This window comes from Bemisia tabaci, chromosome 3, assembly GCF_918797505.1.
Source record: "Bemisia tabaci chromosome 3, PGI_BMITA_v3".
Taxonomy (NCBI): domain Eukaryota; kingdom Metazoa; phylum Arthropoda; class Insecta; order Hemiptera; family Aleyrodidae; genus Bemisia; species Bemisia tabaci.
In genome coordinates this window covers 30,396,486-30,412,366 of record NC_092795.1, presented here as the reverse complement: position 1 = coordinate 30,412,366, position 15,881 = coordinate 30,396,486, and the positions used below count along the sequence as shown (strand labels likewise).

The following is a 15,881-nucleotide window of genomic DNA, read 5'->3' as shown; positions in this document are numbered from 1 at the left end:
TTTGTAAGTTTTAGGGAAAAAGGAATGGTTAGCTTCCTTCGTTTAAATGTCAAACTTTAAAATAAAATGTAAATCATGAAGATGGAACCGTATCATTCAATGGTAAATTTCAATTAAAATTCTTCGATGAGATGTGAAAAGTTAGTCTCTTTTGTGGAGATGATTCATACCTATCTGCTGGGCTCGAACTGTCAATTTGATAAATAACTGGAAGGTTCAGCTGATCATCCAGTGTCACGACTGTCAGCCCCAAATCTCCAGTTTCATCACATTGAATTTCTATACACATTCTCTCAGAGTTTTGAATAAAAATGGAATCTGAAACCAAAAGACAGAATTATGTTTATAGTGTTTTCTTAGGGCGCCAACCAACTGTATGAAGGTAGAAGGAGAGGAAGAGGGAGAGAGAGAAAACACAAAAAAGTAATAAAGTCGATGGTTCGGTGTGACGTCGGCTGACGAATAAAAATTAGAACATGGCTCTTTCATTTTTTTCACGATTTAAAATCGTCCTGATACTTTGTAAAATTTTTCGATGAGGCCAAGTTAACTTTAACGCATCGTATCGTAGCCTTAATTCAACTCCTTACGATACGAAATCCTTGAAGCAACGAAACAATCCCTCTCAGTATGGAATACTTTCCGAATGAGAAGCTCGAAATTTCTGTCTAAAATGCTCAGTATCCACTTTCCCACGCTTCAAAATCTCAAAAAATGAAGTATGGTCTCCGGTATTCTAAGGGAGAGTTCTTGGTTATCAAAATGAGAGCTTACCGTCGTAGAGTTTTTGATTGGGCGGAGGGGCTGGCAGGATCTCAAGCTTGAGTACATCTTCGCTCTTACAATACTGATGGAATAGATGGTGAATATTCACAGCCGCCATTTTAGTGCCTTCCACCTTGGAATCATTCACTGACAGAATTGTGTCCCCGGGAAAAAGTGCTCCGCACCTGTATTGGACCCAGAAAATAAATTTTGATTGGAAGAAACGTCGAAGCTTTTCTGAAATTAGCTAAGAAAATACATAAATAAACTGAATAAGCGTGTATTCTAAGAGTAGGTAGCACATGAAGAAGTGAGCTAGCTTTGTGTATCAATCGTCTCATTTAAAATTTGCCTTAAGGTGCAAATACTTTGTGAAGAAATTTGTATGAGTAGGTCTCCTGAGAAATCTTGGATTCCATTGACGGAACTATGGGGGGGGGGGGGGGCTGGGCCTGTCCCCCAAAATTTACTTAACTCCTCTTAAAAAATGTAGAGATTTTGCTGTATACGTTTGTTACCTACATAGATCCTCTAGAGTCCACGCCTAATAAGTTTACGCTTTTTTAGACTGCGACAGAGGATCGTCTGACGTCACTTCAGCTTTAAGGGTTCAAATGAAAGATTCAAGATGGTGTATCTTCTGTCGCAGTCAAAAAGTGCGTACACTTATTTGGAGTGGGCTCTATCTTTGAAATTGTGATTCAATCAATTCATCGATGGGGACAGACTAAATAACTCAAAAACAACTCAAAATAACTCATTGGACGACTCAACTTTTCAAAATATCTCGGAGAGGCCCCCTAAGCCCCCTTTGAAGCTATGGAAATCCCACGAGCTGGGGAATCTCCCTTTAAGGGCTGCCTTTAAGTGCCCCTCAGACCCTCCTTGATGAGATGTCTTTCTCCCCCTTCCCCACAAAAAAATTCCTAGTTCCCTATGTATTTCAAGGTGCTTTATTTCTCCCCATGTCCACAGTGTCCATCCGCCTGGAGGTCCCCATCCGAAGAAAAAAGTTATGTGTAAGAGGTACCTCTCAGCAATACTGCCAACTTTGACATCCTCGATGAGGATGGCGCTGTTGCGGACGGTGTTGGTGAAGGTGAGGCCAAGTTGGTACAACTGGGGACATTCGATCTCGACGAGGAGAGGCGTGCCCATGAGCCGCAGGGCGCTCATCACTGAGACGTCGTACTCGATGGTCAGGCGGCAGTTCTTGTCGTCCTGGCAGCTCTGTAGGATCTCCTGCGCCTCACTAAGGCACACGTTCTCCAAGGAGTGTCCATTCACCGCTAGCAGCCGATCGCCCACGTGGATCGTCCCTTCCCTGAAACAAAACTTCCTGTCAACAAAATACTAGCCTTTCGGTAGCTATCCATCGATGTATCGATAGATTGATGACTAAAAATGGCTGAAATCTGGTTTTTCGGTAAAAAAAAATAAAAATAATAAAATTCATAAACAATTTGGAGCACGCAAATGAAAAGTTCAGACTTTTAAAAGGTTTGTAGGTTCGGTATCGGGTACATTCATATAGAATTTTCACGCAAAATCAGCGGGTAGCAGAAGCGGGCTGGCTCCTCGAAGCGGCCCGAAAAATTTCCAACAGACCAGCCCATCGCGGCACTGCGGCGGAACCCCCCCCCCCCCTCCCCCATAATTTTTAGTTATTAGCCATATGCGTACCTAGCCATTTTGAAAACACTGCCGAAGTTGGGTTAGATTAATCGATTTCATTTTTTTGTGGTGCCAAAAGTATCGCCCCGGAAATTTTGCCACATTTGAGGTAAAAAAAAATGTCCACTTTGCTCTCCTTGGAAGTTAGCTAAGTTCGACGTTTTTCAGACGATAGAACATAACAGCATTCCAACTTGGAAAAGTACCACTCATAAATTACATTTTCACCTGAAAACATGTAGATTTGCAAAATTTCTACAATCCTGTGATCCTAGAATTGCAAGCTCGCGGTATGCACTGTTCGGAAATGGTGTGCACCAGGGTAAGTTCGACACCAAGAAAATTCAACTTTTTAACGACTTGAGTCTGAGCGCGCATTTGTGGTATACGCGCAATGCATGAAGTATACTGCAGACCTGTGAGACGCTACTATGCCGCCTGCGCGCACCGTCCTGTACGCGCAATGCAAGAAGTTTCTTGCAGTCTTGTAAGGCGCTACCATGCCGCCGCGCCGGCGCGCACCGTGCTATACGCGCAATGCATGAAGTATCCTGCGGTCTCGTAAGGCGCTACTAGGCCGCCATGCGGCGTGCGCGCCAGCCACGCGCCGGCCGTACTGTGTTTGACGCGATTTTTCAAACTTAGGGCTTCAGCGGTTTTCAACTTATGATTTTGAAGTTTTTGTACAGTTTGTTGGAATTATTTTCATTTTAAAAAATAAAACTTTACACAAAACCCAACTAATTTTCTTCTCTTCATTTACATTAATTTTATAAATAACTTAAATAGAAGCATGCGAGTGAAACGACTTTTACCTGTAGGCTTCCTCGTTGCTCAGTGAGGTAATTGCATGATCGTTTGGACTACATTTTGCTATTCGGAACTACAATTTCTGGCTCATCTGTAAAAACGCTTGTGTGCGTAAGGAAAGTAATGGTACATACTTTGTTCCTAAACGTAGTCAGAAATTGTGGTTCCTAATTGCAAAATGAAGTTCATTTGATCAATGATCCCTTTCGAAGCTAGGATATGGATTCGACGAAGTGAAGGGTATGGATTCGCTCGACATAAATTAATCGAAAAATAAAAACGTGAACCGATCGAATCTCACATCTATTTATTCATCACAAGCAGATTGTGATTTGCTTGCGATTGCTAATTTTCTGAGACAAATACATCCGGTCTGCTTGAAAAGTCTAATTTGGGCGACTTTGTATGAAATGTGTTCCGTATTTCACTTTATAGTGTTTTTACAAAATTACTGACTGAGCGATATTTCTCTCATCTCTTAACTCCTTTATTTATAAATTTTTTGGAAAAATATCTTAAATTTCTCTCGATACGTTTAAATTTTGAAACTTTTCCGGGAGAGGTTCCCGGATCCTTTTTTCAGGTCTAAGTGAATTTTTCCAGAAACTCCATAGAAGTGTTCCCGCTTCTAAAAAAAACCCCTAGTTCCACTTATGATAAACATTGTTCACAATTTTATTACCCGCGAACGTGGAACTTGTGCACTGCGTAGCGAGTGGTAATTTGTAGCCCCAGTGGCATGTAGTGCAGTGGCGTGGCGTGAATTGCGATGTATCGATTGTTATGCCATTTAAACCTATGGAAAAGGATCGATAAGCAGGGCGTTCGCAGCGAACACCTTAATAATCGATTCTTTACCATAGGTTTAAATGGCATAACAATCGATACATCGCAATTCACGCCACGCCACTGATGTAGTGTAGAGTCCCTTTATACTGAGAGTCAAGACAACACCCCTCATGGAGTCACAAACGGGAATAAAGATTACAGAAATTGAACGTTCTTTGTAATCTTTGATCGGCCCATTCTTAAATTCCTTTCTCCGTTCCTTCTCTCATTCTGTTTGTTCCTTGCCGAACCCGTAATTCCCTGGTCCATTCCAGAGTATAATCTTTGCAATCGGTGAAAATGTAATCTTTATTCCCGTTTGTGACACTGTGGAGGCCTAAAATACGGGAACCAATCAGAAATGGATTCACATTGTCTTGACTCTCAGTATAAAGGGACTCTAATGTAGTGCAGCGCACGGCTCATTGAGGAGTATGAAAAAGATGCGGGACGGAGGGTTACGCGTTGAGGATGTGATTAATATCTCTGGTTTTGAGGGCTTACTTGTCAACGGGTCCGCCGGGGGCTATTTTCGTGATGGTGAGGGAGCGGGAGAGGAGGGGGCGGGTGGGGTGGGCCCCGCCGCGTAGCGTAATCCCCAAAGTGTGTGTGTCCTCTTCGCGATCTATCAGCACCGACGTCACCTTCGCCACCGACTGCACCTCGCTATCTGCAACCATACGCATGAATATAGACACCCAGATGAAGTTATAGACATGGATATAGATTTAAATAGAGTATCCTTATAGACAGAGTATGGCCATTTCTGTGCCAGTTTTTCATTGGTCGTGAGAAAATAGGCTGACACGATGTTCTTCCGGCCGTAAAAGCAAGATGGCTGTTATCAGCAAACAAGTTTGAGGTTGTGTACATCCTCGTGTGAAAAAGGCGGAAGGCGATTCAACATTGTTTTCATGTGTTTTTCAAGTGTTATTCGCAGATATGACAGTTTAAATTGTTACTGCTGTATAATTATAAAAAAATTTCAACTTTTAGCTTTCTTATCAATATTACGGTGAGTCGCTATCTTGTTTGTTTATTCACGTCCGTACGAGTATCATGAAGCCGAAAAACGCGACCGATCAAAAAGCGGCACAGCTTTCCTGTAGTAAAAAGATACAAATGGCCATGAAGGTACTGCTAAGAGCCAGTACAAAACTGAATGGGGGGGGGGGGGGAGAGAGGATACTAGCTCATTAGAGCTCAAAATTGTCCTGCTGAGCTGAATTCGTCCAAAATAGTCCCCCTCCTTCCCCTTCCCTTCCTTTCAAAAATAATTTTTTGAAAACTTCATTCCACTCTTAATTGAACTTAAATACCTTACTCTCCAAGAGTCAAGAGTCAAGAGGATCTCCTTCCCGTGGGAGGAAATTCCCTATCCTCCCCCCCCCCCCTTTCAATCACGCGGTTTCATTTTAAACACCATGACGTGATCAATAGTTACCACTCGGGCTAGGAATCGGCCAACTTGAGGTTTTCACCGTTGATTAACATCCTGTGCTCGTCAAGCATCTCACTTCTTCGCTCCTCGAAAGTAAGGGCGTATCTTCACTTCCACTTGACCCCCGACAAGCCTAGAGTTATACGCGGAGAACAAGACTCACGTGTAAATCGAGATATGCGTTTATGTCCAACAGAGTAGCGACGAATTAGGCTTGTTCATTACAGTCTAAACGACTCTCTTCCAAGCATCCAAATGCATTCGTTCAAACGCCACACAGTGGATCGAGTCAATTAGAAAGGTCGGACATTAAATTTTTGACTAAAACTGCAAATTTTGATCGTTAATTTCGTCATATTTTAAGTTTCAGGGGGTGCTCTAAGAAGAAAATTCTACGAGAAAACCAATAAAACCACTTTTGGAGCCTCAAAGTTTTGTATAAACAGAGTTATAAGCGTTTGAAGTTTCAAAATTTTGTCCGATCCTTCTTATTGACTCGATCCACTGTGCGCCGATTATTTCCGAAGCTGCAGGAGCCGAATGCAGATCAATCAAAGTAAACAAACAAGTAACGCACACTCGCACCGAGCAAAGGGATAAAATTGTGGACTCCGCCTCCTTCTTTGCTCCTACCTTCCAGTGGCGTGGCGTGCTTTGCGATATATCGATTGTTATGCCATTTAAACCTATGAAAAAGGATCGATAAACAGGGTGTTCGCAGCGAACACCTTAGTAATCGATTCTTTACCATAGTTTCAAATGGCGAGATATCGATAATCGATTATTCACGCCACGCCACTGCTACCTTCAAACCTTTGCCGGTGAAACCCCCAAACCACACATCTCGTTTCGGCTTTCAGACATTCCAGCCTCTTTTTTATTCTTTCAAAGAGGAGCAAATCAACATTATTCCTTAAAGTTTATACAGTATTTGCTTCGCGAAGAGGAGAATAATCACGGAAGTTTTTGAGAATTAACGTTGAATAGCTCTCCATTTAGGAAACAAATGATGGCCTAAAGTCTGCAAAGTCGCATACAGAGATACGTGGTTTGGGGATTCCACTGTCGACGTCCTCCGTGGTATGTTACGCCAAGTGTAAATAATTTCGTCCGCTGTGTAGAGAAGTTTGGAGTGAATGTTGGTTGGAAGTAGTCAAATGCAGTTTAATTTATTGCAACTTCATTTTGCGAGGTGCATTTAAAAAATATCCAGCGGACTTTGTTTACCGTTAGGGGAAGAAGCAGTTTTCAATAAAACGCAAGTACTTAGGTATTGGGAAAAATGTGCAGTCCTTCTTCGATAGAAAGTATTAATTTCTCGTAAAGAAGTGTATTTTGCATTTAATTTCGTGCGTCACTGACCTGACGCCAAATCACCAGGTGATCTACCTAATCTTGAAAATTTTTAATAATTCCTCGGTATTTAGTATTTTTTATTATTTTTTTTAAGATTTAGAGTTTATATAATTTTCAAAATATGTATCAAACAAAAATAATTTTTAAAATATGTATCAAACAAAAATAATTTTTAAAATATGTATCAAACAAAAATAATTTTTCTTTCTAATTTTATTGAGGAAGCTGTCTCTTCTAGCAATGGCCCTTAAAATGATCGATCTTATAACATTTGACGATCTTCAAATGTACAAAACAGTAAAGTCTTTTTTGTTTCATTCATTTTCATTTTGAAAAAAAAAAGTTGACCAAAGATTATATAGGTACTTGCATGCCTATTTTGAGGAATTGTTGAGTGAGCGCTCACCATTTAAAATTTTCGACTATTTTGAAACATATACAAAAATCCTTGCCAGGATAGGGGTGATGCGTTTTATCCTAGCGTCTGCGCATACCTACACTAATCATGTGAGAGAAGTGTTGACGAGGCAACAGGAAGCAATAAGTAAAGAAAAAAAAAATCATCAAAAATAACATTGCAGTGTTCTGTATTGAACCAAGAGAGAAGAAGCATTGAACTTCAAACGGTCCAAATAAACATTCTTTCAACTGAAGCGCAGATCATGAGCGGAAGACAGCTGGGTCTTTGCACTAGCATTAATCCAATAACAATGTTGCCACGTCGCAGACTGATTTATTGACTAAGTCATTCAGTATGTCAATGTTAATGTACATTGTTACACGAAGGGGTTGGAGAAAGGGACTAATATGATATTCTACGGAATGTAATATTCACTTTTGCTGAAAAAATTTCATTAAACTTCATAAAATTTGTAGGGACTTAGAGAAAAATGAGTCGCACAAGTTTCCTTCTCCTATCATGTAATTGGGCCGAGGAAACCTCCACACATTCCAAAAACATTTAATTGTGAAGGAAACTGGAATTATTATAGTGCCTGAAATAATTTGCGTAGAATTTAGTCTCGGTTAGTGAGAAGATTGAAAAAAAAAAAAAAAAAAGAAAAGAAAAAAAATCTGAATCAACTTTTCATGAGTTCGATTTTAAATATTTCAGTGCTTCCGCCAGTTTTATAAAGAAACCTCTAGGATATACTGGTTTCACTTTGCTACAATGGTTTGATCTTTTGCTGGGTGTGTAAGAAATTTGAAATCGGCATTAAATTAGACAACTCTGTCAATATGCACTTTCCGGTATCGGCCTAAGTAAATTATTTAAGTCAAAATTAACTCGTAAATATAACGCTACTACTTTGACCCGAGACAGAACTGCCACACAGTGCATAGTTTTTTACCTCTATTGATAAATGAGAGATACCCGTGTAAAATCTGATATGCGAGTTCAAAAGCGCGTTGAATTCATGAAGTTTAGAGATTAGTAACCCTTTTTTGATAAAAATTCAATCAAATTTTCAAAATGCTTCATTAAAAGAAAAAAAAAAACTGTTTACTTTTTCTGCTTAGGAGGGTGTATCCAACCGATAAATTGTCTGAAAAGTCAGCAGTGAACTCAAGTGTACCAGTAGCGTGGCGTGAATGATCGATTATCGATATTTCCCCATTTGAATCCGTGGTAAAGAATCGATTATTAAGGTGTTCGCTGCGAACACCCTTTAATCGATCCTTTTCCATAGGTTTAAATGACAAATCAATCGATATATCGCAAAGCACACCACACCACTGAAGTGTACCTACCATTACAATAGTTCTTCTCTCAGTATTCTAATCCATGATGCAACATAGCTTGAAGTTTCACTAACTCATGAGCGAATATTAGATTCTGCGAATCTTTGCGTTATTCTCGCGAAGAACTTAAGTCGCTGTACTTTGCAGAGTACAAAGCGCCTTCAATTCACGCTATTGCAAATTACATTGCACGGCAAAATTGATAAGGAAATATTTTATAACAAGAGGGAACTTTAGTTTACTCATTGTACCAGTTGTTTGATTTTACTATCCACACTCATTTACGTCGTCTATACAACTATATGATAGGGCGGGACTTGGGAAATGTTTCTTTTCATTTATTCATTTTTTTTAGCATAATAGCTAAAAACTGGCGTCAAATATGATAATCTCACATGAATGAATAAGGTTCCAGCCTTTGACACTCCGTTCATCAAGTCCCGGGCGCTTTAAGGGATAGAAATCAAAATACGCATTTGTCGGAAAGTTTATGAAACATCAATTTGCAAGGAAATTATTGATTTACGATCCTACGACGGACATTTCAACTGTTTTGACGAACAGAGAATGGAATAAGTTGAAAAAGAAGATTTTTGACGCGCTTTAAATATCCATTTATGCCTTTCTGTGAGAAGGATATTCAATACGTGCGGATTTCTACTACATGATACCCTATCTCCACTGGAATCAGCGAGTTATCGGTTTTGACGTAGCTTAAGCTGCTTAAAATTTTTAAGCCTTAAATCATGAATTAAAATCGCAAGCAATTGCTGTGGTTATTTCTACGGCAGTCTATCTTCTCAAACCAATGAAACCAAAAATAAAGGGTTTTTTTTTCGGCCCGTCCTAAGGTATTTTAAATATCCATCATGTAAGGTTGTTACAAACTCATTTTTGAGTTTGAAATTAAAAATGCTCAGTAGGTGCTTGATCTGTGTCATCTTTAGGGCTGCACGAAAAGGACTGTGATGGCAAATCTCATCCTCTGTAGGATGTTCTAGACCACCCGTACCAGGATCATCTCTCGGTTATTCCCAGTAGCATTGAAAAAAATAACTCTGCTCATAGGGCTTTTGCACTCCTCTTGTTATACAGCTACAGAAGTTTCCTTTATGAGAACAGAGTACTCTGTTCTTACGACCGAAGTTTTGTTCTCACAACAGAAAATTTCTGTAAGCCCACCTAACAAAGAAAAGTGCAGGATTCCTGTGAACAGAAGGCTCTGTCACCAGCACCGACTATTTTATTGCGTGTAGATGAAGTCGGAAACTGCAGCGACGAATGAGGATTTGACCCCAAGGAATCCAACTTTCACGGCTCTGGGGTCCTCAATTGGTTCACCTCGAGGGATAAAAGGGAGGTGGTAACTTTTAAAATTCACTAAGTAGCCTCTGCGGGGACATGTGTCTACAATCTCCCTGTGAATATACTCTAAATTAAGGGATGAACTTACAGAAACGATTGTAAGGATGCAGTGACTCTTGCTGGTAGGACGTCTCCGAGGAGTGTGAGGAATGATTGTGAAGTTCAGTGCTCGTGCTGCTCTCCGTGCTTTGACGAGGAACTACGTTCATATTTATGTCGTCGCTTTTTGAACAAGCGCAATTTCCGGCCGAGCTCAGGCAGACTTTCTTCATCTTCCCTGCATAAAACCAACACTCAAAGATTAACTTTATACCACACAAAAATTACAAGCACAGGTACAGCCAGTAGGGGACTTTATTTAAGCATGGAATCAAGTCGCTTACTACATTAAACGGACTGCGTTTAGCAGAAAGGAGCCAAGCTTTTAAGAGCCCCCGAGTTAAGACTGAGAGAGAAACCGCGCGAACACAGAATTTGGCCTGGAACGGCGCGGCGCAGAGAGCAATGATGACGAGAACTTGAGATGAAAAGGAGAAACCCTCGGCGCGGCGGTCGGCATGTAACACGTATTAGCGCCTACAAGACTGCATGAATACTTCACGCATTGCGTCAACGACAGTGCGGTCGCTGCGGTCAGCAGCGGGCGGCGTGAAACGCATAGCGCCTACAGGACTGCATGAATACTTCACGCATTGCGTCAAACACAGTGCGGTCAGCGCGGCGCGGCGGCGGAAGTTAAAATTATTAAACCACATTTATGTTCGTTCTTTCATGATTTTTTCGTTCATTTCTTGTAAATGGAGGGCCTTGTCCACACAGAGATAGGTTTATGGAACTTAACTTTCGCGCATAGTTCCGTGAACTTTTGCTAGTAGTGTTGACAGGACACTCGCAAAAAAATGTGTCCAACACGAGTAAACGCGTCTTATGCATACACCCTCCGGCACGTTCACTTGATGGTTTTTATTGATGTTTCGAAACGAATGAGAAGGGGGCGGCAAAATACAGGCGGCCCATGGGCGGCAAGTAAGTAAATCCGGCCCTGCTTGCTACAGAGTTCAGCCATGTTTCAAAACGGAATCCAAATTTTATCTCTGGAATGCGTCAGAAAAATTGGTTCCTCGACGCGACGTAGCAAAACATAATGAAATGTAACCACTTTCATTGATGAGAATCCTTGTCAGTTTTGAAATTTGGTTCACCCTCACTCTGAAAGCCCTGACATTAGCCACCTATTTTTCCATGATTCATTCGGCATTCGATTTAGAAACTGACGATTCTCAAACATTTAAATTTGGCAACTTTGCAGCGATTCAGAAGCAGGCAGGTTCCTCATCGGGTACCTAAATTTTTAACGACTTTCTCGGATCTAATCTTCCCCGCCGCACGCAAACCGTCCATACACAAAGCGTGCGATTCGTGAAATATGAGCATTTTCATTCACTTGTAATCAATTATACAAGCCCTTACGTCTACAATCCAGTTTCGCGGCCGGCGCGGTGTGTGCAAAAAATTTTAAAAAGATGCTCATGGTTTTGGTTGTACGGCTTGGAAAAAGAGGCATGATAAGAATAGGAGAGAGTCTAGCAGCTTTGGGGTTAGAAGGGGGGGTGGGGTACGGGGAAGAGGGAAGTCGAGTGGCGTAGAGCTATGCTATTAGGTTTTGAGATTAGTTGTTTTAGTGGTGTAGTGAAGTTTTCGCTGCGAATATATACGTGGTGTTGATATTTGTGTATGTTATTGTGGTGTCCGGGTGATTATGATTATTTTAGGGTTGGAGTTAGATTTATATATTGGGGGGTTGTAATGTATCTTCTAGATAACATGACAGGATCTTAGAAGTCAGGTCTGTCGAATGTGGTGATAGGAGGTTCTGACAAATATGTGCGGGGTCTATGTTATATTTGGGTTATTGGTGACTAAGTCTTGATTACTTTATCGGATTCTTAAGGTTTTGGTGGTACTTGAAGGTAGGTATTTGTCTATTTTATGTGTTATTTATGGTTGACATGGATATTGGTGTGGGTATAATTATAATCTCAAATTTAATTATTGGAAATTTCTTTGATAAGTGTTGTAGGTGGTGATTGTTGTGGAGAGGTATCGATGAAGGGGCTGTCGCTGGTGGTTATAAGAGTAGAGATAAGTAAGTTCTTTTTGGTACAGGATTGTTAAGAGAAGGTATTTTTTTATTGGATTTGGGAGTATTTATGGTGTTTTCGCGAAAGAGTGTTAAAATTTGTAGTGATGGTAATTACTTATTTACTAGACGAAGGTTCAGTTTATTTTTTTCCGGAGTGCAATAAACTTGGTGTGATAATTGTGTGTGCGATATTAATATAATAGACGTCATTGCTGTCAAACTAGTAATTTTATAGTTAAGAAATGTGTGAGAAATTTGACTGTTTCCTAGATGTTGGATTTGCGGTTGTATTTTTTTTTTTCTTTTAGAGGATGTTTAGGTGTAAGGTGTAGAGAATTGTTGTATGTGTTGGGTATGTTTATGGCGGTGTTAGGTATTGTGGGGGGGGCGGTTGATTAGGTGTGGTATTTGCGATTTTTTTTTATAATAGTATTAGACGGTATATTTGTAGATCTAATGATAAAGTATGTGATTTTTTGGATGGGTATTGTTATAGATTAGTGTTGAATTTTATGGATGGTCGCTTGGATACATTAGTGTGTACGTTTGTATAGATAATGGTGGTAGAATTAGTAGATATTATGTCGTCTTGGTGAACAAGTTGATGTTTTTTTAGATAGTTAAATTATTTAGTTTTAGAGGTGTAAGCCGTATTTTATGTAGGGGTTATTATACATAAGTTGTTTGATTAGGGTTGTTTGAGTCCCAGTCATAATTAATTATTTAATGTCTTGTTCGTTATGGTTTTAATATATTTTAGATGTGAGGTCTAATAAATTATCAGAACATTGTGCGGTTGGTAAGTATGCTGAAGCTTATTGCATATGTATCGGGATATCATCTGGGTAGTAAGTAGGGCGAACCCTAGGGCTCTTGATTTATGGAGTCGTGTGTGAGGGGTGGTCCTTAATCGGGAATTGATTGTTTGGGAATTTGCTGCTATTTTTGAGGCCTGGAATGTTGAGATTTATTTATGGCGGCTTGTACAGTAAGTCATTTGGTATATTTGTCTATTTAGTTGATCTTGTAATTTACAAGATTTTGATTTACCGGTGACTGTAAGGGGGAAGTTATGTGAAAGAAGTGGGTGCACGGGTACGAAGTTGAGTGTATCTTTTATCTTCCGGATGAGTTAAGAGTGGTTCTGCTACATATTTGAGATCAAGGTCTTTATATATAGGGGGGGAGGCGATAAAGGGTACGATTATTTTGGTCGATTTTGTTAGCATTTATGATTCGCTTAATTTAAGTGTGAGTCATAATCCATTGTCTGTAATGTCAGACGGAAGCTGCAGGTTCATTGTTGGTAGTGGCCTGGTATTGGTTTTTTATACTAAATGTATTGTTAGATTTATTTAATAGTTAATCAGTATATACTTGTTGATACGGTGGAGAAATGTGAAATGGATGTGAGGGCTTGTGGTGGTAAGTTTAAGTATGATACGGTGTCTGTCATATGGTATGTGCGAAGCATTCTCACGATTTATGTTTGAGGGGTAGTGTGTTAAAGTGCAATAGGTATGATTATTGGAGCCACCGAGTATTTTTTTTTTTAGAGGCGTACTTTTTTTTTTTTATTGGGTAAGTGTGAGGACATTTAGTGTCAGAATGGTTATGTGTTTAGTGAGGGAGTGGGTATCGATTTTGCTTTGGCTATGGTATATCATTTGGACGGACTCGGTAATCTATGTGGGGTCAATTGTAAGGTATTATTGGTGTAGCAGACGGTTGTTTCGTGAGGGGGTGGGATTAGGAAGTTTTTGTATAGAAGTATCTTAACAGTAGATGCGTTGATGATTGATAGGAATAAGTTGACGAATTTTATATGTTGGTAGTTAAAGGAATCAAATCAGGGGATTATGAGAGTTGTTGTGACTATGTGATTTTGTTAAATTCATAGTGTGTTATATTTCGAGAAGGGATAGTTGTTATTTTATTTTTAGCGTACGATGAGGTCGTCATAGAAGAAAATATATGAATTGGGTATAAAATGTGGTTCCTATGTGGATATGGTTTTGGTAAGTTATATGGTAAAGTTTTATTTAAGTATATTACTTAGATTGGGGTGGTGACGAAGGTATAAAAGTTTAGATATCTGATTTTTTATTTTTTGTGTTATGTTTTATAGGGATTTTTTAGTTATTTTGTTTTTCTTATGTTATAGAGGTAAGTATTTAATGTAGCAGTAGTTACCAAGAGAGTGTCGATGCAATTATGTCAGGAAGAGTCAAGCGTTGTGTGATGTGTCGTAGCCTGTGAAGAGAGGGTGTGGGGTGGGTTGGTTGGCATCTGTCCCTATGGGGTAGGATCTTTATTTATGTGTATTTCTTTTTTTCATGCGTTTATGGGTATCTAGGTGTTCGGTTGTTTATTTTTGCTTTGCATATTGGATAATGGACTTTTTAGGGTATACATCACCAGGAAGTAAACTGAGCGGAAGATTATTGAAGAGTTGGGATTTATGTGTTGTTTGGTACACGTAGCTGTATTTTTATTGTGGGAACCTTGTCAGTCAATGGGTGGCATGTTTCTCCATTTGATTTAGGATTGTTGGGTACTATTTGTGATGTTTGATTATGTTGAAGTTTATAGGATATGAATGAATTTTATTAATAAGTATATTTCTAATGATATTTTATGTAAAGAGTTAATACAGTGTGTTTCAGTTTTAGTATAATTGTTGTCAGAATTAATTCATCGAGGATTAAGAGGGAAAAGCGGGTAGTTAGATGTTATAATGGTGGGTAGTATTGTTGTCCTACTGGGTTGTTGCTTATCTCTTAGGGTATTTAGGTTCTTTTTTACGGTTACTTATGGGTTTTATAATAATTGGGAGTACGAGTAAAAGTTGTGTGTAGACAACCGTATAGTATTATTAGTGCTGATTTGATGGGGTGAATTAGGGTTAATGGGTAAGATTTATTTGCGTGCGCTTTTGAAATCAATACGTAATAATATGTGATTCTTTATGTTGGTATGTACGGGGTTTTAACCGTGTGTATTTAGGTAAGTCGTTTACGTTAGAGTGTCAGTAAATAGATGGGATACACATGTCAAAGCATGTCAGTGTTGCGTGGATATGTTTACGAAGGTGGGTGTAGAACTGGTAAAGTCTGAAGTCGATTGTAGTTTTGTGAATGGAGGCAAGGATTTGGTTTTTTTTATATTTATTTTAGTTTGTTTTGTGTCATCGTTTTGGTTTCTCTGTAGGTGAGTGGTTGTTCGGAGGATGAAATACTTTTGGAGTGGTCCGAGAGTAACTGATAGGGAGGCAAGCTGTTAATTTTGAGGGTAGGGGATATTTGATTGGTTTTGAGAGTTGTATTGTTTTTGTGTCTTGTTTGGTTGGTCATGACTGAAGGATTTGATATAGAATTGTAAGTGGAGGTGTTTTTTTAGTGGTAGGAAGGGTGGTTGGACTATCTGGCTGATATGATTTTTTGTATGGACCAGTATTATCGTATCTAGATTTCCGGAGCAAAGTTCGGGAGTTCGAATTAGGGAAGATTTTGAGTTCTTTAGGTAGTTAATTATAGGTTCGAACTTAGCTTGAGAGTAAGTTAATTTGGTTGTGGGTCATAGATGGGAAGAATGTAATAAGTCAGAGTTGGGTTAAGTAAAGTGTTGCAGGGTGGTTTATGGGTGTTTTAGATTTTTGTTTGTAAGGTTTGTTTGAGATTATTAATTGAATTTTTTCGCGGTTATGTCAGTCATATTGATATTAGTTAGGATGAAGGATAGGGATGTGGATTGTTA

At 39.4% G+C, this 15,881-nt stretch overlaps 1 protein-coding gene across 1 annotated transcript in view; it reads right to left on the bottom strand.

The window, feature by feature from the left end:
- Window positions 1-15,881, bottom strand: part of Grip (Glutamate receptor interacting protein) — a 36,491-nt gene that overhangs the window by 12,546 nt on the left and 8,064 nt on the right. Inside the window, exons 2-6 of the mRNA XM_019040332.2 lie at window positions 10,071-10,259; window positions 4,582-4,747; window positions 1,796-2,089; window positions 775-950; window positions 171-318 (exon numbers count right to left, since the gene is read on the bottom strand). Of these exons, the coding sequence (XP_018895877.2) occupies window positions 171-318; window positions 775-950; window positions 1,796-2,089; window positions 4,582-4,747; window positions 10,071-10,259 (973 nt within the window). The remainder of the gene's footprint in view (window positions 1-170; window positions 319-774; window positions 951-1,795; window positions 2,090-4,581; window positions 4,748-10,070; window positions 10,260-15,881) is intronic.